The following is a 23,380-nucleotide window of genomic DNA, read 5'->3' on the forward strand; positions in this document are numbered from 1 at the left end:
TTATAATCAATCCTCAAGGTGTTTTTCAAATATCTATTTTTCCTTAGTAGGAAAGAGAGAAACAATGGCCGCATTTGTCCACTGACGCACTGACGCAATGTTGACGTTCAGGCTCATTTTTCAAAATAAATGCCTGAAACTATGTATTGTGACACTAGACACATTAGGGAAGCCATAGAAAAAGGAATCTGGTTGATAACTCATTCACTGCTCAATAGGGATGCATAGGAACGCAGAGGTTTCTAAATAAGAGTCACTTCCTGATTGGATTTTTCTCAGGCTTTCGCCTGCAATATCTGTTCTGTTATACTCACAGACAATATTTTTTACAGTTTTGGAAACTTTAGAGTGTTTTCTATCCTAAGCTGTCAATTATATGCATATTCTAGCATCTTGTCCTGACAAAATAGCCCGTTTACTTAGGGAACGTTATTTTTCAAAAAATGAAAATAGTGCCCCCTAGAGGTTAATTAATCATTAACATTTGCTTCATTCATGTGACCGACCAATACAGGGTCATGCGTGTGACAGACCAATACCTCCCAAGGCTTCTTCTCTCTAAGCTGAGACCTTGAAACTGAGATATCCCTTTCTCAAAACAAGGTTCTGGGCATACTGCCAAATTGCAGATACTGATAGTGAGGATTCATTCAATAATAGACTGATCCAATGAACCATTGCATTTATGTTCAAATGTTTGTATCAAAACTGCCCAAATGTTCCTAATTGAATATGAAAATGTTCCTAATATGAATAATGTTCTGTAAATGAGTTCATGCCAACAAATCCAATACGTGTCATTAAAAACTGTTCAGTAAGGACAACTTTTATCAAGCCAGGGGGAAAACCTGATTGGCTAAACACGGTACACAACACACTGGCCTTCTTGCCTTTAAATCAGGTTAAGGAGGAAACTATAGCCTTTGCAGTCTGAATGGAGAATGTTTCATTTACAAACCAGTCCATGGATACGAGTGTATTTATTTATTTTTTATTTCACCTTTATTTAACTAGGTTGGCCAGTTGAGAACAAGTTCTCATTTACAACTGCGACCTGGCCAAGATAAAGCAAAGCAGTGTGACAAAAACAACAACACAGAGTTACACATGGGATAAACAAACGTACAGTCAATAACACAATAGAAAAATCTGTATACACTGTGTGCAAATTAAGTAAGGCAATAAATAGGCAATAAATTGGCCATAGTGGCGAAGTAATTACAATTTAGCAATTAACACTGGAGTGATAGATGTGCAACTAGAAATACTTGTGTGCAAAAGAGCAGAAAAAAAACAAATATGGGATGAGGTAGGTAGTTGGTTGGATGGGCTATTTACAGATGGGCTGTGTACAGCTGCAGCGATCGGTAAGCTGCTCTAACAGCTGATGCTTTAAAGTTAGTGAGGGAGATATACGTCTCCAAATTCAGCGATTTTTGCAATTCGTTCCAGTCATTGGCAGCAGAGAACTGGAAGGAAAGGCGGCGAAATGGGGTGTTGACTTCGGGGATGACCAGTGAAATATACCCGCTGGAGCGCGGGTGGGTGTTGCTATGGTGACCAGTGAGCTGAGATAAGGCAGAGCTTTACCTAGCAAAGACTTATAGATAACCTGGAGCCAGTGGGTTTGGCGACGAATATGTAGCGAGGATCAGCCAACGAGAGCATACAGGTCAAGGATCGGTAGGATAGTCAGTTTTACGAGGTTATGTTTGGCATGAGTGAAGGAGGCTTTGTTGCAATATAGGAAGCCGATTCTAGATTTCATTTTGGATTGGAGATGCTTAATATGAGTCTGGAAGGAGAGTTTACAGTCTAGCCAGACACCTAGGTATTTAAAGTTGTCCACATATTCTGAGTCAGAACCGTCCATAGTAGTGATTCTAGCCGGGCGGGCGGGTTCGGGCAGCGATCGGTTGAAGAGCATGCATTTCATTTTACTAGCATTTAAGAGCAGTTGGAGACCACGGAAGGAGTGATGTATGGCATTGAAGCTCGTTTGGAGGTTTGTTAACAGTGTCCAAAGAAGGGCCATATGTACACAGAATGGCGTCGTCTGCATAGAGGTGGATCAATGAGTCACCCGCAGCAAGAGCGACATCATTGATATATACAGAGAAAAGAGTCGGCCCGAGAATTGAACCCTGTGGCTCCCATATAGAGACTGCCAGAGGTCCAGGCCCTCCGATTTGACACACTGAACTATATCTGAGAAGTAGTTGGTGAACCAGGCGAGGCAGTCATTAGAGAAACCAAGGCTGTTGAGTCTGCCGATAAGAATACGGTGATTGACAGAGTCGAATGCCTTGCCCAGGTCGATGAAGACGGCTGCACAGTACTGTCTTTTATCGATGGCGGTTATGATATCGTTTAGGACCTTGAGTGGTGGCACACATTCCCTTTGGAGGTTTAGATTAAATGACTTAATATCGCTATCTGCCAGCCTTTGGGCTGTCTCCGTACATCAACCCCATTGAAAACGTGGTGTTTGAATTAAAGAGGACAGTCCATAAGCGCATGCCGAAGAATATCAAGGATCTGGAAGTATTCTGTATGGAGGAATTGTCTAAGATCCCTCCCAATGTGTTCTCCAATCTCATAAAACATTTTAGAAAACGGCTCAGTGCCCTTGTCCTCACACGGGGAAGGTGGTGTAGTATTGAAAATATGGGTCCCTTTCTTTTTTATGTATTTTTCTATTACTTGTCTCCTTCTCTGAGCAATTGTATTAGTATAAAATAATTTAAAAAATGTCTTTGAGCATTTAATATAGCTCAGTATTTGTATTATTTATTTTGTACAGTCTTTTTTGCTCATCTTTATCAAGGGTGATAATTATTTTGGACCCAACTGTATGTATGCCAATGTATGCCACTTAGCACACATTTTTATCAAAGTGATTTACAGTCATGCTTGCATACATTTTCATATGGGTGGCTCCAGTAGGAATCGACCCCATGACCAGAGGTGTGCACAGGGGCCCCCTCAGATTTGACTTAAAGTATGTAATACTATTAGCCACTTAGCAATTTTAGCTAGTCGGCTTTAGCTAGCCCAGGTTCCCAGCTCATAACTAGCTACCAAGAAGCAATTCAGGCTATCAATCAAGTTAGAGTAGCAAGCTCTAACTATCTTAGCTGGCATGCCTGCTGACAAGGTTGGTAGACTTTAGAAAGCAAGCAATAACTTTTGTGCTGAATAAGACTCACATTCCTTTCAGTATTTTACCCAGATTTTAGTAGAGATGCATATTTTGTTTCTTTAAAAAATAACTGATGAGCAGGAGGACACAGACAGCTCAAGAGATATGCTTAGATATGCAGAAAAAAATACCTGTAAGTATATATACAGTGGGGAGAACAAGTATTTGATACACTGCCGATTTTGCAGGTTTCCTACTTTTCCTACTAAAGCATGTAGAGGTCTGTAATTTTTATCATAGGTACACTTCAACTGTGAGAGATGGAATCTAAAACAAAAATCCAGAAAATCACATTGTATGATTTTTAAGTAATTCATTTGCATTTTTGTTTTAGATTCCGTCTCTCACTGTTGAAGTGTACCTATGATAAAAATTACAGACCTCTAGATGGCGTAGCAGTAAGTCGTCCTGTCCTGTCGTGTCCCTGTATTTATCGTTTCTTTTTAGTTTTTTTTAACATATTTTCTCCACATATCTCTTTGAAAACATTTTGCTAAACCCTAAGCTTCCAAATACTCTCCTGCAACCCGACTCACCCAATGTAGCTATTTTTCCTAAAGTATTTATATTTACTTCGGAACACCTCAACTGAAGCTAGCCAGCTAACCAGCGGGTATGCTAGCGGTCTTCAGCTAACCGGTCATCAGCTAACCTGTAGTTCGGAAAGCTCTCGCCTGTTCGTACAACGCGACTCTAACCAGAGCATAACGGACCTATTTATTTTTCATCCCCGGATTCATCCCCGGATTCCCACCGCAAACGGAACATCTTTCAGCTGGATTTTTCAGCAACTAGCTATCTAGCTAAACCGCAACCCCGGATTACTCCTGGCTAGCGTTTCCACCCACTTAGCTTGAAGCTAGCCCGGCCGTAGCACCTGTGCTACCACCGTAGCATACTCCTGAGCTACAATACCCGGGCCCACGACCGGTCTATCGATGTCATCGCATGAAGAGGAATAAACAGACTCACCCCATCGCGACGTCCCCCAAAGGCTAACTCTCTAGCCCTCACTATCTCCCTGCTTGCTAATTCGGCCTGCTAACTGCTAGCTTGTCCAGCTCCGGTCCGCTAACTGCTACCTTGTCTAGCCCGGGCCTACAAACTGTTAGCTTGTTAGCACAGGCCTGCTAACCGCCTCTTTTGACTTTTAATTTGTTTATACCTTCCGGAAACCTGCCTCACCCAATGTGAAACGGAATCGCTATTATTTTTTTTATTTTTAGAACACACTCAAGAACCTCCAGAATCTAACCAGCTAACTAGCAACAAGCTATTTAGTCATTGTTAGTTTTTTTTAACCTGGATAACACTCGCCAGTCCAGCTTCCCTGCCCCATCCACCGCTGCCCCCTGGACACTGATCTCTTGGCTACATAGCTGATGCACGCTGGACTGTCCATTAATCACGGTACTCCATTCTGCTTGTTTGTTTTATCTGTTGGCCCCGTTGCCTAGTCTACGCCATTTTACCTGCTGTTGTTGTGCTAGCTGATTAGCTGTTGTCTCACCTACTGTTTTAGCTAGCTTTCCCAATTCAACACCTGTGATTACTGTATGTCTCTCTCAAATGTCAATATGCCTTGTATACTGTTGTTCAGGTTAGTTATCATTGTTTTAGTTCACAATGGAGCCCCTAGTTCCACTCTTCATGCCCCTGATAACTCCTTTTGTCCCACCTCCCACACATGCGGTGACCCCACCCATTACTACCAGCATGTCCAGAGATACAACCTCTCTCATCATCACCCAGTGCCTGGGCTTACCTCCGCTGTACCCGCACCCCACCATACCCCTGTCTGCGCATTATGCCCTGAATATATTCTACCATGCCCAGAAACCTGCTCCTCTTATTCTCTGTCCCCAACACTCTAGGCGACCAGTTTTGATAGCCTTTAGCCGCACCCTCATACTACTCCTTCTCTGTTCCGCGGGTGATGTGGAGGTAAACCCAGGCCCTGCATGTCCCCAGGCACCCTCATTTGTTGACTTCTGTGATCGAAAAAGCCTTGGTTTCATGCATGTCAACATCAGAAGCCTCCTCCCTAAGTTTGTTTTACTCACTGCTTTAGCACACTCTGCTAACCCTGATGTCCTTGCTGTGTCTGAATCCTGGCTCAGGAAGGCCACCAAAAATTCAGAGATTTCCATTCCATAACTATAACATCTTCCGTCAAGATAGAACTGCCAAAGGGGGAGGAGTTGCAGTTTACTGCAGAGATAGCCTGCAAAGTAATGTCATACTTTCCAGGTCCATACCCAAACAGTTCGAACTACTAATTTTGAAAATTACTCTCTCCAGAAATAAGTCTCTCACGGTTGCCGCCTGCTACCGACCCCCCTCAGCTCCCAGCTGTGCCCTGGACACCATTTGTGAATTGATCGCCCCCCATCTAGCTTCAGAGTTTGTTCTGTTAGGTGACCTAAACTGGGATATGCTTAACACCCCGCCAGTCCTACAATCTAAGCTAGATGCCCTCAATCTCACACAAATCATCAAGGAACCAACCAGGTACAACCCTAACTCTGTAAACAAGGGCACCCTCATAGACGTCATCCTGACCAACTGGCCCTCCAAATACACCTCCGCTGTCTTCAACCAGGATCTCAGCGATCACTGCCTCATTGCCTGTATCCGCTACGGAGCCGCAGTCAAACGACCACCCCTCATCACTGTCAAACGCTCCCTAAAACACTTCTGTGAGCAGGCCTTTCTAATCGACCTGGCCCGGGTATCCTGGAAGGACATTGACCTCATCCCGTCAGTTGAGGATGCCTGGTCATTCTTTAAAAGTAACTTCCTCACCATTTTAGATAAGCATGCTCCGTTCCAAAAATGCAGAACTAAGAACAGATACAGCCCTTGGTTCACCCCAGACCTGACTGCCCTCGACCAGCACAAAAACATCCTGTGGCGGACTGCAATAGCATCGAATAGTCCCCGTGATATGCAACTGTTCAGGGAAGTCCGGAACCAATACACGCAGTCAGTCAGGAAAGCTAAGGCCAGCTTCTTCAGGCAGAAGTTTGCATCCTGTAGCTCCAACTCCAAAAAGTTCTGGGACACCGTGAAGTCCATGGAGAACAAGAGCACCTCCTCCCAGCTGCCCACTGCACTGAGGCTAGGTAACACGGTCACCAATAAGCATTTCTCAACGGCTGGCCATGCCTTCCGCCTGGCTACTTCAACCTCGGCCAACAGCTCCGCCCCCCCCGCAGCTCCTCGCCCAAGCCTCTCCAGGTTCTCCTTTAACCAAATCCAGATAGCAGATGTTCTGAAAGAGCTGCAAAACCTGGACCCGTACAAATCAGCTGGGCTTGACAATCTGGACCCTCTATTTCTGAAACTATCTGCCACCATTGTCGCAACCCCTATTACCAGCCTGTTCAACCTCTCTTTCATATCGTCTGAGATCCCCAAGGATTGGAAAGCTGCCGCAGTCATCCCCCTCTTCAAAGGGGGAGACACCCTGGACCCAAACTGTTACAGACCTATATCCATCCTGCCCTGCCTATCTAAGGTCTTCGAAAGCCAAGTCAACAAACAGGTCACTGACCATCTCGAATCCCACCGTACCTTCTCCGCTGTGCAATCTGGTTTCCGAGCCGGTCATGGGTGCACCTCAGCCACACTCAAGGTACTCAACGATATCATAACCGCCATTGATAAAAGACAGTACTGTGCAGCCGTCTTCATCGACCTTGCCAAGGCTTTCGACTCTGTCAATCACCATATTCTTATCGGCAGACTCAGGAGCCTCGGTTTTTCGGATGACTGCCTTGCCTGGTTCACCAATTACTTTGCAGACAGAGTTCAGTGCGTCAAATCGGAGGGCATGCTGTCTGGTCCTCTGGCAGTCTCTATGGGGGTGCCACAGGGTTCAATTCTCGGGCCGACTCTTTTCTCTGTGTATATCAATGATGTTGCTCTTGCTGCGGGCGATTCCCTGATCCACCTCTACGCAGACGACACCATTCTATATACTTTCGGCCCGTCTTTGGACACTGTGCTATCTAACCTCCAAACAAGATTCAATGCCATACAACACTCCTTCCGTGGCCTCCAACTGCTCTTAAACGCTAGTAAAACCAAATGCATGCTTTTCAACCGGTCGCTGCCTGCACCCGCATGCCCGACTAGCATCACCACCCTGGATGGTTCCGACCTAGAATATGTGGACGTCTATAAGTACCTAGGTGTCTGGCTAGACTGCAAACTCTCCTTCCAGACTCATATCAAACATCTCCAATCGAAAATCAAATCAAGAGTCGGCTTTCTATTCCGCAACAAAGCCTCCTTCACTCACGCCGCCAAGCTTACCCTAGTAAAACTGACTATCCTACCGATCCTCGACTTCGGCGATGTCATCTACAAAATGGCTTCCAACACTCTACTCAGCAAACTGGATGCAGTTTATCACAGTGCCATCCGTTTTGTCACTAAAGCACCTTATACCACCCACCACTGCGACTTGTATGCTCTAGTCGGCTGGCCCTCGCTACATATTCGTCGCTAGACCCACTGGCCCCAGGTCATCTACAAGTCCATGCTAGGTAAAGCTCCGCCTTATCTCAGCTCACTGGTCACGATGGCAACACCCATCCGTAGCATGCGCTCCAGCAGGTGTATCTCACTGATCATCCCTAAAGCCAACACCTCATTTGGCCGCCTTTCGTTCCAGTACTCTGCTGCCTGTGACTGGAACGAATTGCAAAAATCGCTGAAGTTGGAGACTTTTATCTCCATCACCAACTTCAAACATCAGCTATCTGAGCAGCTAACCGATCGCTGCAGCTGTACATAGTCTATTGGTAAATAGCCCACCCTTTTTCACCTACCTCATCCCCATACTGTTTTTATTTATTTACTTTTCTGCTCTTTTGCACACCAATATCTCTACCTGTACATGACCATCTGATCATTCATCACTCCAGTGTTAATCTGCAAAATTGTAATTATTTGCCTACCTCCTCATGCCTTTTGCACACATTGTATATAGACTCCCCCTTTGTTTTCTACTGTGTTATTGACTTGTTAATTGTTTACTCCATGTGTAACTCTTTGTTGTTTGCTCACACTGCTATGCTTTATCTTGGCCAGGTCGCAGTTACAAATGAGAACTTGTTCTCAACTAGCCTACCTGGTTAAATAAAGGTGAAATAAAATTTAAAAAAGTATATATATATATACAACTTTTTTTACATAGAATTATGCATAGTGATGCAGGAAAAAGCTGTTTTAGCTGTTTGAAAAATGCTACATTTTGTTGATCAATTGTATTTTTCCTCTCTCTCTCTTTTCTCTCTCTCTCTCTCTTTCTGAAAGGATGGAGAGGAACTGGAGCACTTTCAGATCGAGTGTCAGAAAGATGGCTCATGGAACAGTTTTGTCCCACTTTGTGAAAGTAAGTGATAAAGTGTGTGCGCCTGCATGTGTTTGTGTGTTGTATGGCATAGAATTGGTTCAGTGTAGATTGGATTTCAATCCGAGTATCACATTAATGTAATGTTTAATGAGGCCTCTATATCACATAGGAACTTCCTGGTCCTTTCATTGTATTCTGCCTTCTGTGTATATATTTGCATTGTACAGTACTCTGTCTCCTCTTTCCCTCTCTCCATATTCTCTCTCTCCCTCTTTCCCTACTCCTCTCATCCACCGCCATCCAGAAATTGAATCTCGGAGGAGCCGTCGATCTCTGCCCAGCATTCTAAGAAATCAGATACTGTACTAAAGCCATGCAGTGACATCTAACCAGTGTCCCTATACAGACTTGTTGTCTTCAAGTTCAGTGCCTCTCTAGATCACAAGGTTATGGCATTGGCAAGGAGAGAAAAGCATTTGTAGGAAGTCATAAGGAATCTTTTCCCCTTGTCTCCCTCATCACACTGTACTGTTGACTCTGGAGTGTGACATCACACACTGCAATAAACTCTGGAATCTTTCTTATTCAGTGTGTTTGTGTTTATTTCACTGTAATAATTTATTTAGTTAACTAGGCAAGCCAGTTAAGAACAAATTCTTATTTACCATGACAGCCTACCCTGACCAACGCTGGGCCAATTGTGAACCACCCTATGGGACTCCCAATCACCGCCAGATGTGATACAGCCTGGATTTGAACCATGGACTATAGTGATCCCTTTTGCACTGAGATGCAGTGCCTTAGACTGGTGCGCCACTCGGGAGCCCAATACAAATTCAATTGAATAACCACAGCCTAGAAAATAGAATCTCAGAGCAGAAAGAGAAGCATGCCATATTTAGCACTATGGAGGATCCACAACCTCTATGATGGACTGAATTCTTTAGCGTCGTCTCACATGACGAGAGGTACAGTTCCACTACAATATGCTTTCTCCCATTGGCTCATCTCTCTTCTATCAGTCATGTTATTGGTGATCATCAGACTCCCATCCATTCAGTAGTCTGTAATAGTCTGGGTTTTCCCCAAAGAATGTAAGAAAGGCGCTGCGTCACCTTGTGGACTGGCTGCACCACTATGTCAAAATTGAAAGAAGGAAATGGCAGTTACAGGTGTTCAAGAATGCAAAAATCTCTGCGCTTTTAAATTATCTGCATTTCCAGCCATTATATTTAGCCTCACAAAGTTTTTACATAAACAGTTACATTCATGAATTTTATTGACTGAAATAGGTCAGTCAAAGCAAAAACCTAATAAAAATGAATTTACAGTATAAGTCAAAGGTTTGGACACATCTAATCATTCAAGTGTTTTTCTTTATTTTTACATTTTTTTACATTGTAGAAATTACACATATGGAATCATGTAGTATCCAAAAAGTGTTAAACAAATCAAAATATATTTTATATTTGAGATTCTTCAAAGTAGCCACCCTTTCCCCTGATGATAGCTTTGCACACTGGTGGCATTATCTCAACCAGCTTCATGAGGTAGTCACCTGGAATGCATTTCAATTAACAGGTGTTTCTTGTTAAAAGTTACATGTGCATGTTCGTGAGAGTCTCTGCTTTTCATTAATAGTTTGTAGCACAAACCATTTCAGACTCTACAGATGTTTTTTTTTTACTCAAACAGGATCGGAGTCTCCTCAGCGGGATGGTTGAGCTAACGTAGGCTAATGTGATTAGCATGAGGTTGTAAGTAATACGAACATTTCCCAGGACATAGACATATCTGATATTGACAGAAAGCTTAAATTCTTGTTAATCTAACTGACTGTCCAATAAAGAGTAGCTATTATAGTGAAAGGTTACCATGCTATTGTTTGAGGAGAGTGCACAGTTATGAACATAAAAAGTTATTAATTAACCAATTAGGAACATTTGGGCAGTTTTGATACAAACTTTTGAACATAAATGCAATGGTTCATTGGATCAGTCTAAAACGTTGCACATACACTGCTGCCATCTAGTGGGCAAAATCTAAATTGTGCCTGGTTTGGAATAATACATTATGGCCTTTTTCTTGTATTTCAAAGATGATAGTACAAAAAAACATTTTTTTTTACCAGATCTAATGTGTTATATTCTCCTACATTAATTTCACATTTCCACAAAAGTGTTTCAATCAAATGGTTTCAGGAATATGCATATCCTTGCTTCAGGTCCTGAGCTACAGGCAGTTTGGGTATGTCATTTTCGGGATCCGTCATTTTCCTTGTCTCACAAACACCACTCTAGCTCAGCCCCCCTTAATCACACAGACTAATGGTTGGTACCAACGGATGCAGAAGAAAAGATCCAATGGTATAAACCAGAAGTATTTAGCTCTAACACACAAGGGTTAGATTTGGGGTTAGAAGTCCGGTCGTCGCGGTGGGACTGATTGTGTTTTTAAAAATCCTGTGGAGAACCCTGAAGTCAATAAAAAAATCATTAATATTATCAAGTACATGGAGAATAAATTATATCTGCCGATCTAATGACATGTTTGTGCTGCTCATCTCCCATGTTTCCTCTTTAACCCTTGTCCAGTTGTCGATCCATTTCTTCAAACCATATAGTATTTGCTAATACTCTTTTTCCTCTCCTTCCTCTCTCAGTGGTGGATTGTGGGACTCCTGTTGAGGTTGCCATGGGTGACGTCATCTTCGAGAGCTCTGGCAACAGCACCCTGTTCGGTTCTATAATCCAGTACATCTGCAGGGAGTCCATGTACCAGATTCACCCCAAGATCAACAGTATGTTCCCGTCTTAGGTCCCAAAGTGTTCTTGACCATGCAACCTGACCAGGAAAAACTCTGGTTCCTATAAGAGCCAGGGCCCGGTTTCCAAAAAGCATCTTAAGGCTAAATTCATCGATATAACCTTCATAAGGTAATCTTTACATTTCCGAGCGGCTTCCCAAAATCGTCTTTATTAACGTTGCACTTGAAAACGCTTGTACTATAACGCCTGCCTCAGAGCACTCTTAGAACAGCAAAGTGCGTCGTTAGATTTCCGGTAACATAGAATGAAGATGTTTCTGTCTCTCTGTGAACGCTGAAAACGTAATTGTTAAATATAAATAGCCTAAAAAGTTTGCAATGTTGTATACAAGGGAAGCAAAGATTCAATTTTATTTTTATGAAAACCGAGATGCACCAAATTGTAAAATGCACCAAATTATATGATAGCTAGATTGGGCTACATATTGACATTACTTTCATATGTATGTACAATCAATAAACCTACCGAGTATTAAACCATTGGATTGGGCTACACCTGAGCCGCTTCAATATTCGTATATTAGGCCTATAGGCCTGAAAGCTCATGCATTTCACTGTAGCCTAACCAATAATCTAAAGGTCAACATAGAGGGTTGCCAGTTGATGTATGACACATCCTGATGGCCATGTTGGAAGCCCACCACATCAATTATATGGACAACTACAGCCAAGTGGCTACCCCATGCTGCATGTTAACAGTGCCTAAAATAAGTTGATTCATTATCACGGTCAATTTCTGTGCAGTATTTAGCTGCTCTAACAAAGCAGGAAAGACAACAGGATTTTTTTTTTTTACAGATGACCTGCAATCATGAAACACCAACGAGACGAGACTCAAGAACTGTCAGAAAAGCAAAGAAACCTTTTTGCTCGTGAAGACCTGAACCCACTGGTAAGTCTGATATTTTTTTTTTGTTTGGCTGTTATGCTAAACAGGCGTTAAGAACAAGACTAAGTTAGCCAACATTAGCTAGCTATATAGCTTTTAGCCTAGCTATTACCATGTCTCTTACATAGGCGGCGAGTGAGTTTCAAGTATTTCAGGAAGCAATTTTTTTTCACCATAAAAATGCAGTATTATAACGAAGGATTGTATGCATCTATCTTCGCATTTGCAGACTAATGTAAGCCTACTATTCCTAAGTAGATTGGATAGTCATAATTTAGGCTATTAATGAGTGTGTAGTGGAATAGGCCTACAGGTTTATTTCCTTAGCACAGGAAAAATGTGGCCTTTGATAAACATTTAATGAAATTCTACTACACTTTATATGACTGGAGACATTAGCAGAATCTTTTTTAAGATGACAGTAGCCTAAGCCTACTCTGATGACAGAACAATAAAACAACCTTTTCTTAGATGCAACCATGCAATCTAGACTTATGAGAAGGGGTAATGGCTAGAAGGGATCCAGCTTTTGTCAAATTAATCTTATAAGTATATATTTTTTAGCATTTTAGCTTAACCTTTTCCTAACCTTAAACTAATTATCTTAACCTGCTGTGTAATTACTACTAACCTGCTAAAAAAGTCAAATTTGATGTTAATTTGACAAAAGCTGGAACCTTCTAGCCATGACCATGAAAAGGGGATAAACAAATTCTACAATATGACATCCAAATAGCCTAGAAGAGGATATTATTGTCTAGAAAGACTCCAGTGGTACTGACCCAATGATAATTTGTTGAGCACTTTATTCATAAGAGGGGAAATGTATGGACATTACAGTCATAGGAAAAAGGCCTCAATGGGGTAGGACAACCTGCTCTGTTGACTATTGGTTGTTCCAACAATAGATTGAATCTTTATATAACACTAAAACACCTGAATGAATTAAACACAACCAAACAATCAAGAGCCCTGATGATATAGATTACCTAATGAATTTACAGTATATTCAAACATCAGGTGTGCTTTTCATTTGTTTAGGTACTGTAGGTTCACCAGCTGACCTCTATCAAGACACCCATCGACTTGATTCCCACTGTGAAGCTGAGCAATGCTGCAGCAGTTTACTACTTTGTCCTTTTCCAGATATGAAAGGAGACATCCCTCAATACAATACAAGATGGTACAAGATGGTTGTATTATGCTATGCTTTGGTCAATCTAAATGATTCTGTTGTGCCATTTGAGTACAAAGTACCTTCACCTTGTCCTCATTCCCCTTATACTGTATGACTATATAACATGTAATTTGGATATATGTATGTAAAATACTATTGTTTATGAGTTTGTGAACATACTTTATTTCAATAATACGCTATATTGTTGTATGGGTGAAATGAAAAGTATTTTGTGTGTCATCTCTGCTTTTTCTTGCCCCATTGAATAAAATATATTTCTTATAGCCTAACTATTCTTTCTTTACAGTTTAAACACATTAGGCAAACCATATTCATTATCATAGTGGCAACTCCAAGTTCCACTGAGACCTTATGGGGGAAAAGTATCTGTCATTGAACTTGGTGGTAGTAGTAGTTGTGTGTATGTTTTAAATTAAACAGCCTATCATCTGATTCCAGACATTTCACTACCTAGATTACAAGGGGTTGGATTTGCACTAAACAATTTCATGTCAGCACAATGCATATACAAAAACGAGTATAGTGATTAGCCTCATATGCATTGTTTACTGGTATAATTTAATTGAGAACATATAGCTATGTAAACAATGTGTGAGTTAAACTATTCTTTGCTTCAGATGCACAATGTCAATGGGTGCATTGCAAATGGCCATAAGGCAAATGCCCTCATACTGTAGGCCAGTTGTTCCAAACTCCGATCCATGAGTATCCCTGACAGTACACATTTTTATTGTACCCCCAGACAAGCACACCTGATTCAACTTGTCAACTACTCATCAGACCCTCAATGAGTTGAATCAGGTATGTTTGTCCGGGGTTACAACAAAAATGTGTGCTGTTGGGGTTACTCAAGGACTGGTGTTGGTAACCACTGCTGTAGGCCTATGGCTGAATTGCAGTTGCATGCCAATATCATTTGCTTAATGGGTTCACATGGCTGATATTCTGAAAAAAAGAGTGATAATCAAATAAAACTAATTGGAGAGCTTACAACTGAACAAAAAGGTAGTGTTCATTTGAGAATAAAACACAGAAACAGACAAATTAGAGACAGATTCCCTTCTGATCTTTATTGCAGGATTGTGACCTGGGATTAATCAACATTGACACTAGTTCATCATGAATAATAGTTAAGTTAACAATTAAAACAAGTTTAAAAACTTCACTTCAAATAATTAACACTTTCATATAAAGCACTGCTCTGCCCTTTTAACAACACTAACAACAAGGCTGGTCCTAGAGGCTCTAGTTTTGTCGCACCTGGACTACAGTTCAGTTGTGTGGTCAGGTAGCACAAAGAGGGACCTCGGAAAATTACAATTGGCTCAGAACAGGTCAGCATGGCTGGCCCTTAAATGCACATAATATGCATGTAAATCTCTCATTGCTCAAAGTGGAGGAGAGCTTGACTTCAGTTTTTGTAAGAAGTGTTGACATGCTGAATGAATAGTTTAAACCAAGGGGTTTAAACTACTAGCACATAGTACAGACACCCATGCATAGCCCACAGGACATGCGACCAAAGTTCTCTTCACAATCACCAAGTCCAGAACAGACTATGGGAGGTTCTCAGTACTACATAGAGCCATGGCTACATGGAACTCTATTCCACATCACATAACTGATGCAAGCAGTAGAATCAGATAAAAAAACGGATAAAAATACACCTTATGGGACTGTGAAGATACACACACACAGGCACACATGATAAGACATGCACTCTACACACGTACACATGTATGTTGTATTGTAAATATGTGATCGTAGTGGCCTGAGGGAACACACTTAATGTATTGGGTATAGTGTTATGAAATGTAATATTTTAAACTGTATATAACTGTGTTAATGTTGCTGGACCGCAAGAAGAGTAGCTGCTGCCTCTGTAGCAGCTAATGGGGATCCTTAATAAATACAAATACAAATTGTGGAATATCTGTAGGCCTACTTGAAACTCAATTCCTGCCTGCCATTAGGCTACATTGATTTGTTGAGAAATTACGAAAATCATTATCATCATATGCTATTTTTAGGTCACGTTGATATTTTCTAAATGGCAATTGAGGGAACGAGCAGCTTTGACTTTATGTATTCTTGCTCACAGTTTACACGAACTGAAGAAATGTAGAATTGACATAATCGAACATTGCATACAAAAACCATGAGAAACCACTTACAGGCTGACCACACGGCTCGCGTCGTGTGAGCGAGCGTTGCAAAATAAATTTAGAAATCTATGTTATTCAATTATTGCTCCCACACTGCTCGCAGGCGCCAACAAGCGTATGCGTTGCCAAGGGCTAAAATATAAGTTATATTTCTGAATCAGATCGCGCTGCAAGTCCTGCCTCTCCCATCTTCTCATTGGTTTATAGAAGCAGGTACCCACTCATTGGTTATACCCACGTGGGTGACTGAAAGACAAACGAGGTCAATGCACCTAATTTATAAAAGTTGCTAATATAAAGTCAAGGAAAGAAAAAGCCTGGAAGTAAGAGAGATGACTAGAAATGACCGTTGACCATTTTATGTGTGGATTAATTGGCGGAGTAGAGGACCTTGTGCATTTCAGGTAAAATAACAACTCAATGTTTATATATCCCAGGACAAATTAGCTAGCAACAGCAAGCTAGCTAAATGGGACAAATTAGCTAGCAAGTGCAAGCTAATTAATTAAATTGCCATAATAATATAATTAGTTCAGAGTTTGTTTTGATATTTTAACCTGCGTGTCGTGATCGTGTTTGGTGTGGGGGGACAAAATACATTTATGCAGGATGGAGCATGTGCGCAGCCGGTTTGGGTTCCGTGTTAGAATGCATAACACATGGCAAACATATAATACAAAAACTTTTTTTTACATTCTTCCAACCAATTGTGCAATTTTGTATTGTTTTTTGGTTTTGTGTAACTTATTTTTTTAAACTTATTGTGTACATAATGTTGCTACTACCATCTCTTATGGCTGAAAATAACTTCTGGACATCAGAAAAGCGATTACTCACCACGGACTGGAAGAAACTTTTTCCTTCAACGAGACCAACGAGAAGGATATCCTGCTTTCACTGGAACAGGCCCAGATCCACGCCTTTTGCGTGAAGAAAATACGCTGGGAAAAGGGGACGCAGATCGGGGATCCTTCTGAGAAGCCGGAGGCGAGCGAGTAAACTCCCAATTCCTTTCATTCTCCTTGCTAACGTGCAATCGTGAGAAATCAAAATTGATGACCTATTATTAAGATTATCCTACCAAAGGGACATTAAAAACTGTAGTATCTCATGTTTCACTGAGACGTGGCTGAACGAATAAACAGACAATATAGAGCTGGAGGGATTTTCCATGCACCGGCAGAACAGGGACACTACCTCTGGTAAGACGAGGGGAGGGGGTATGTGTCTTTTTGTCAATAACAGCTGGTGTGTGATGTCTAATATTAAAGAAGTGTCGAGGTATTGCTCGCGTGAGGTAGAGTACCTTATGATAAGTTGTCGTCCACACTATCAACCAAGAGTTCTCATCTGTATTACTCGTTGCAATCTATTTACCACCACAAAGCGAAGCTGGCGCTAAGACCGCTCTCAACCAACTCTATTAGGCCATTAGCAAAGAAGAAAAGGCTCACCCAGAAGCGGAGCTCCTAGTGGTAGGGGACTTTAATGCAGGCAAACTTAAATCAGTTTTACCAAATTTTTACCAGCATGTCACATATGCAACTAGGGGGAAAAAAATCAGAGACCACCTTTACTCCACACACAGAGATGCATACAAAACTCTCCCCCACCCTCCATTTGGCAAATCTGATCACAATTCTATCCTCCTGATTCCTGCTTACAAGCTAAACTAAAGCAGGAAGTACCGGTACTCAATACGGAAGTGGTCAGATGACGCGGATGCTACACTACAGGACTGTTTTGCTATCACAGACTGGAATATGTTCCGGGATTAATCCAATGGCATTCAGGAATACATCAACTCAGTCATTGGCTTCATCAATAAGTGCATGGATGACATCATCCCCACCGTGACTGTACGTACAATGTACATATCCCAACCAGAATCCATGGATTACAGGCAACATCCGCATCAAGCTAAAGGCTAGAGCTGCCGCTTTCAAGGAGCGGGAGACTAATCCGGGTGCTTATAGGAAATCCCACTATGTCCTCAGACGAACCATCAAACAAGCAAAACGTCAATACAGATTAAGATTAAATCGAAGCAACATCTCAAGACATCAGTCCGGAAGTTAAAGCTTGGTCGCAAGTGGGTCTTTCAAATGGACAATGACCCCAAGCATACTTCCAATGTTGTGGCAAAATGACTTAAGGACAACAAAGTCAAGGTATTGGAGTGGCCATCACAAAGCCCTGACCTCAATCCTTTAGAAAATGTGTGGTCAGAACTGAAAAAGCGTGTGCGAGCAAGGAAGCCTACAAACCTGACTCAGTTACACCAGCTCTTTCAGGAGGAATGGGCCAAAATTCACCCAACTTATTGTGGGAAGCTTGTGGAAGGCTTCCCAAAACGTTTGACCCAAGATAAATAATTTAAATGCAATGCTACCAAATACTAATTGAGTGTATGTAAACTTCTGACCCACTGGGAATGTGGGTCAGAAGAAATAAAAGCTGTGAAATGTTATTCTGACATTTCACTTCTTAAAATAAAGTGGTGATCCTAACTGACCTAAGACAGGGAATGGTTACTAGGATTAAAAGTCAGGAATTGTGAAAAACTGAGTTTAAATGTATTTGGCTAAGGTGTATGTACATTTCCGACTTCAACTGTATGTAATTTATTGACTGTCTGTGCAGGTATGTACACCTGTGGAGAGAAGGGAGAGTGGACCAACTCAGAACATGGGACTAAAACTCCTACCTGTTTGCCAGGTAAGCTTCACAACTGCAGGCCTAACTGTTGAATTTGTACAGTAAACGTGTATAGATCCGATCTGTAGGGATCCGAGTTCCGGTCTCCTGTTCAGGAAACCATCGTCTAAACTATTTCAAAATTCTTTCTTGGACCGAGCGTGCCACTGGTTTTAAGTTGCAAACAGGGCTACCTCATCACGAGAGCATGAGTCCAACTCACACACTGTGTGTCTATGTCTGTGTGTTTCAGCATGTGGGGAGCCGTCCCAGCCCTTCCCAGCACAGATTAAGCGTATCGTCGGGGGGCGTAGCACTGTGCCAGGTCTCTTCCCCTGGCAGGTCCTCCTCACCGTGGAAGACATGTCCCGTGTCCCGGAGGACCGCTGGTTCGGGAGCGGTGCCCTGCTCTCTGAGTCTTGGGTCCTCACCGCCGCTCACGTCCTGCGCTCCCAACGCCGCGGCGCCACCGTAGTGCCTGTGGCGCCCGGACACGTCCGAGTCTACCTAGGCCTGCACGACGTCCGTGCCAAGCAAAACGCCACCAACCGCTCTGTGGAACAAGTCATCCTCCACCCTCACTTCGACCCTCGCAACTACAACAACGACATCGCCTTGGTCAAGCTGAGTCAGGCGGTGCCAGTGGGGGAGCTGGTGCGGCCCGTCTGCCTGCCCCCTCCCCAGGGCAAAGACAGGCCCCAGAGCCCCCAGCTCAACACCCTGGGCCTGGTGGCCGGCTGGGGCATCTCCAACCCCAATGCCTCTGTGGCCGCTGACATCACCGCGCTCTCCTCTGACCTGGGCATGGTGTCGGACGTGCTGCAGTATGTCAAGCTGCCTGTGGTGGCACAGGAGGAGTGTAAGGCCAGCTATGCATCACGCTCCATCAACTACAACATCACTGACAACATGTTCTGTGCCGGCTTCTACGAGGGTGGGCGTGACACGTGCCTGGGGGACAGCGGGGGGGCGTTCGTGATGGAGGAGCCCGGAAGCGGGCGCTGGGTGGCCCAAGGCCTGGTGTCATGGGGGGGCCCGGAGGAGTGTGGGAGCCAGAGGGTTTATGGAGTTTACACCCGGGTGGCCAACTACGCCGATTGGTTGCAGAGCCAACTGGGGACGGGGCCGTGGTGGTGAGAGGGAATAAGGGGGCTCAGTTACATCACGATGACAAGCAATTTCCATGTCCATGTCGTCCCCTACATAACTCCTCTCTTCAAGGTTGGGGATCAAGTCCATTTAAATTCAGCTTTATTTAGGAGATGAGTTGGATGATGAAATAATATAATTCTTTAAAACCTTTTAATTGACACCACCCAACGTTATATTTTTATTTTCTATTATGAATTCAAAGGATTATCTCCAACTCAGTCCACACATGATACCTGAAAAGCTGATCATGAATTATTGTACTCCAACAATACACTCCAACCTCATCTTATCACACTCATAACCCCTTATATTTTATATGATCGTGTCAATTACGTCCCGATGACAAGCAATTCCATGTCAAACTCGACTTGAAATCCTTGTGCATTCTTATATGATAAACTCCAATGTATCATTCATGTGCTCTCAGATACAAACTGTACTCCTAAACCCATATAATGCTGTAGCCATTTATATCTGGCAAGTTACCCCTAACATATAAGAGTAGGGACATACTGCACATGTCATTTAATTATGTTTTATAATTTGCACATGGCATTGACCAGTATTATTTTGTATTTCCTTGACATTATCATGGATGGTAAAATTGATAACGAAATAACCACATATTTTGAGAAGGCATTGAAATGCTGTTGTGTTACTGAGGTTCTGTTCTTCTTGATCCCTCTCAGACCATAGCTACCAGCATTGGTGTCAGATTAAATGTTTCTGCAGTGGAATTGACAATTTAACCATGTCCATGTGCTTTCGACATTGTGGATTAAAATCTAGTCAATTGTGAATTAAAATATAATCAATTCAACTTTACTCTTAGTCTTCTGTAAGTATGTGTGTAAACTGTACTGTCAGCAGTTAGCAATCACAACACCAATGCAGACCTATACCATGAGAGTAAAACATTTAAGTCATTTGTTGGCTTATCAGTTTTTAATGTCAAGGCCATTACCAGTGGGGGGTAGCTTACATTACATCAGAACTATAATGAGGAAGTGATTTGTGCCATAGTGTATGTATGGGGGTGTGGTGGGGGTTGGTAGGGCAAGAGGGGTGGTCGTGGGGTGTTGATGTGCTTGCCATGCATCTTCTACCTGTGGTGGGATCCCCTGCGGATTTAGAAAAAAAATAGACATAGATTACATTAATTGGTATTCAATTTCATGTCTTCTAAACATTGTTGTGGGAATAAGTTATTTCTGGCCTGATCCACTGTGGAGTTATTTGTAGCTACACTATTTATAAGAATTAACATGTTTTTCCTGACCTTGTGACCTGCTCCTCCTTATAGCTCATCATTAGGGCCCAGAGTTGTTCCTGGTCAGGTCACATGGCCCAATGTTATAAGTCAACAGCTGCTAGGTAGACGGCCCACTCCGAGCCAGTCGATAGGAACACTCACTCGCCTACATGGCAGTTCAACAACTCTCCTGAACTTTCCTGTTCGAGGTGATGGCGTGTGCGAGCAAGGAGGCCTACAAACCTGACTCAGTTACACCAGCTCTGTCAGGAGGAATGGGTCAAAATTCACCCAACTTATTGTGGGAAGCTTGTGGAAGGCTTCCCGAAACATTTGAAAAAAGTTTTAAAATGTAAAGGCAATGCTACCAAATACTAATTGAGTGTATTTAAACTTCTGACCCACTGGGAATGTGATGAAAGAAATAGAAGCTGAAATAAATCACTCTCTCTACCATTATTCTGACATTTCACATTCTTAAAATAAAGTGGTTATCCTAATTGACATAAGACAGGGACATTTTACTCTGATTAAATGTCAGGAATTGTGAAAAACTGAGTTTGAATGTATTTCGCTTAAGGTGTATGTAAACTTCTGACTTCAACTGTACATGTCTTCCTGGCATATTACATCATTTATGCAGCAGAATTCAAGAAATTTTTGGACTGTCTTTCGTGGCCCTACACTCTGTATTTTCCGCCTGCTGCACCACCACCACAGAAAGCACTGAGCTAACCTGAAACACCTGCATTTTTGAGCTGCCTTACTCAAGATAGCAAAAAAGAGAGTTTTTGTTAACTCAATTACATTTTTTTTATACATTGTTTGGGTACTTTGTTGGTACTTTGCCTCCTGCCTACTTTACGGTTTTACTTTTTCATTTTTAATAACCATTTAATCAATCTTTATTTGACACATTTTACCAATGTCTTAAGTTTTTTTTTTCCTCGCTCAACTTTTTTCATTAAACTTTTGAACGCTTCATCTGGACACGGTTCTACCTCCAACAGCCAAAGCTAAGTAGTAACATGAACATTAACACTATGCCATCTAGTTGCAGTCGCTGTACTCATAATACACAGGAAACCTATTTCCTTATGGTGAGGATAGCCGTGCTGCAAGCCCAGCTTCAGACGCAATTGTTAGGCAGTGGTAATTTAAGAGTAGGAAAGGATGAAACAGCATCGTTGCCACCAGTAAGTACAGATAGTAGTATAAATCCCTTCGCACAGTCCCCGCAGCTGGACAATTTTCTCAAGGCTTCTGGAAGGAAATGCTGTCGGATTGCTCAACCGGTGTCGCTCATTCAGCTGACAGAAACGTTCAACCGGTTCTCCCCATTAAGCATCGAGTCGGAGTCAGAGGCCGAGCCTTCTCCAGTCTCTCCTCCACCCGTTACGGGGTCTGAGCCGCCGAAGCCTCCCACCATTAGCTCTGACAAATTGAAAACCCTAGTCATTGGCGACTCCAATACCGCCAGTTTTAGACTTTTAAAAATTAATCCAGCGATCATACACTGTTTATCAGGGGGCAGGGCTACCGTCGTAAAGGCTAGTCTGAAGAGGGTGCTGGCTAAGGCTAAAACTGGAAAATGTAGAGAGAATAGGGATATTGTTATCCACGTCGGCACCAACCATGTTCGGATGAAACAGTCAGAGGTCACCAAGCACAACATAGCTTCAGTGTGTAAATTAACTAGACAGATGTGTCAGCATCGAGTAATTGTCTCTGGCCTCCTCCCAGTTAGGGGGAGTGATGAGCTCTACAGCAGAGTCTCACAACTTAATTGCTGGTTGAAGACTGTTTCCTGCCCTCCCGAAATATGACTCATCTACAAGCAGGACCAAGCCTGGCCTGCTGAGGAGTGGCGGACTCCATCCTAACTGGAGGGGTGCTCTCATCTTATCTATCAACATAGACAGGGCTTGAACTCCTCTAGCTCCACAATAAGATAGGGTGCAGGCCAGGCAGCACGGTGCAGGCCAGGCTGACAGCTTAGTGGAGTCTGCCTAAAACATAGTCAGTGTAGTCAGCTCAGATATCGCCATTTAGACCGTGTATATGCCTCGATCTAGGTTGGGCATTCCTGACATTATTGAAAAAGATTGTGATATCTCACATCTCAAAATAGGGCTACTTCATGTTAGATCCCTCACTTCCAAGGCAGTTATAGTCAATGAACTAATCACTGATCATAATCTTGATTTGATTGGCCTGACTGAAACATGGCTTTACTTTGTTAAATGAGGCCCCTCCTCCTGGTTACACTAGTGACCATATCACCCGTGCATACCTCAAAGGCGGAGGTGTTGCTAACATTTGCGATAGCAGAATTCAATTTACAAAAAAAGTTATAGTCATGAAATCTCTGCAGCCTACTCAATCACATTTTATAGCTACTGTTTACAGGCCTCCTGGGCCGTATACAGCGTTCTTCACTGAGTTACATGAATTTCTATCGGACCTTGTAGTCAGATAATATTCCAAAAAAAAATCACGTTTTTAACCTCTTGAAGCTAGGGGCCACTATTTTTATGTTTGGAAAAATAACGTTCCAAAGTAAACGGTCTATTTCTCAGGACCAGATGCTAGAATATGCATATAATTGACAGGTTAGGATAGAAAACACAGTT

The 23,380-nt window shown here is 42.5% G+C and overlaps 1 protein-coding gene across 2 annotated transcripts in view; it reads left to right on the forward strand.

The window, feature by feature from the left end:
• masp1 (MBL associated serine protease 1) overlaps window positions 1-20,320 on the forward strand; it is a 69,796-nt gene extending 49,476 nt beyond the window's left edge. For both annotated transcript variants that reach the window (XM_031797879.1, XM_020452282.2), the window contains 4 exons: window positions 8,528-8,606; window positions 11,230-11,367; window positions 18,290-18,364; window positions 18,597-20,320. In XM_031797879.1, coding sequence (XP_031653739.1) covers window positions 8,528-8,606; window positions 11,230-11,367; window positions 18,290-18,364; window positions 18,597-19,480 — 1,176 coding nt within the window. In that variant the 3' untranslated portion in view covers window positions 19,481-20,320. The remainder of the gene's footprint in view (window positions 1-8,527; window positions 8,607-11,229; window positions 11,368-18,289; window positions 18,365-18,596) is intronic.
• Window positions 20,321-23,380: the final 3,060 nt, after the last annotated feature.

The sequence above is a fragment of the Oncorhynchus kisutch genome, linkage group LG19 (assembly GCF_002021735.2).
Source record: "Oncorhynchus kisutch isolate 150728-3 linkage group LG19, Okis_V2, whole genome shotgun sequence".
Lineage (NCBI taxonomy): Eukaryota > Metazoa > Chordata > Actinopteri > Salmoniformes > Salmonidae > Oncorhynchus > Oncorhynchus kisutch.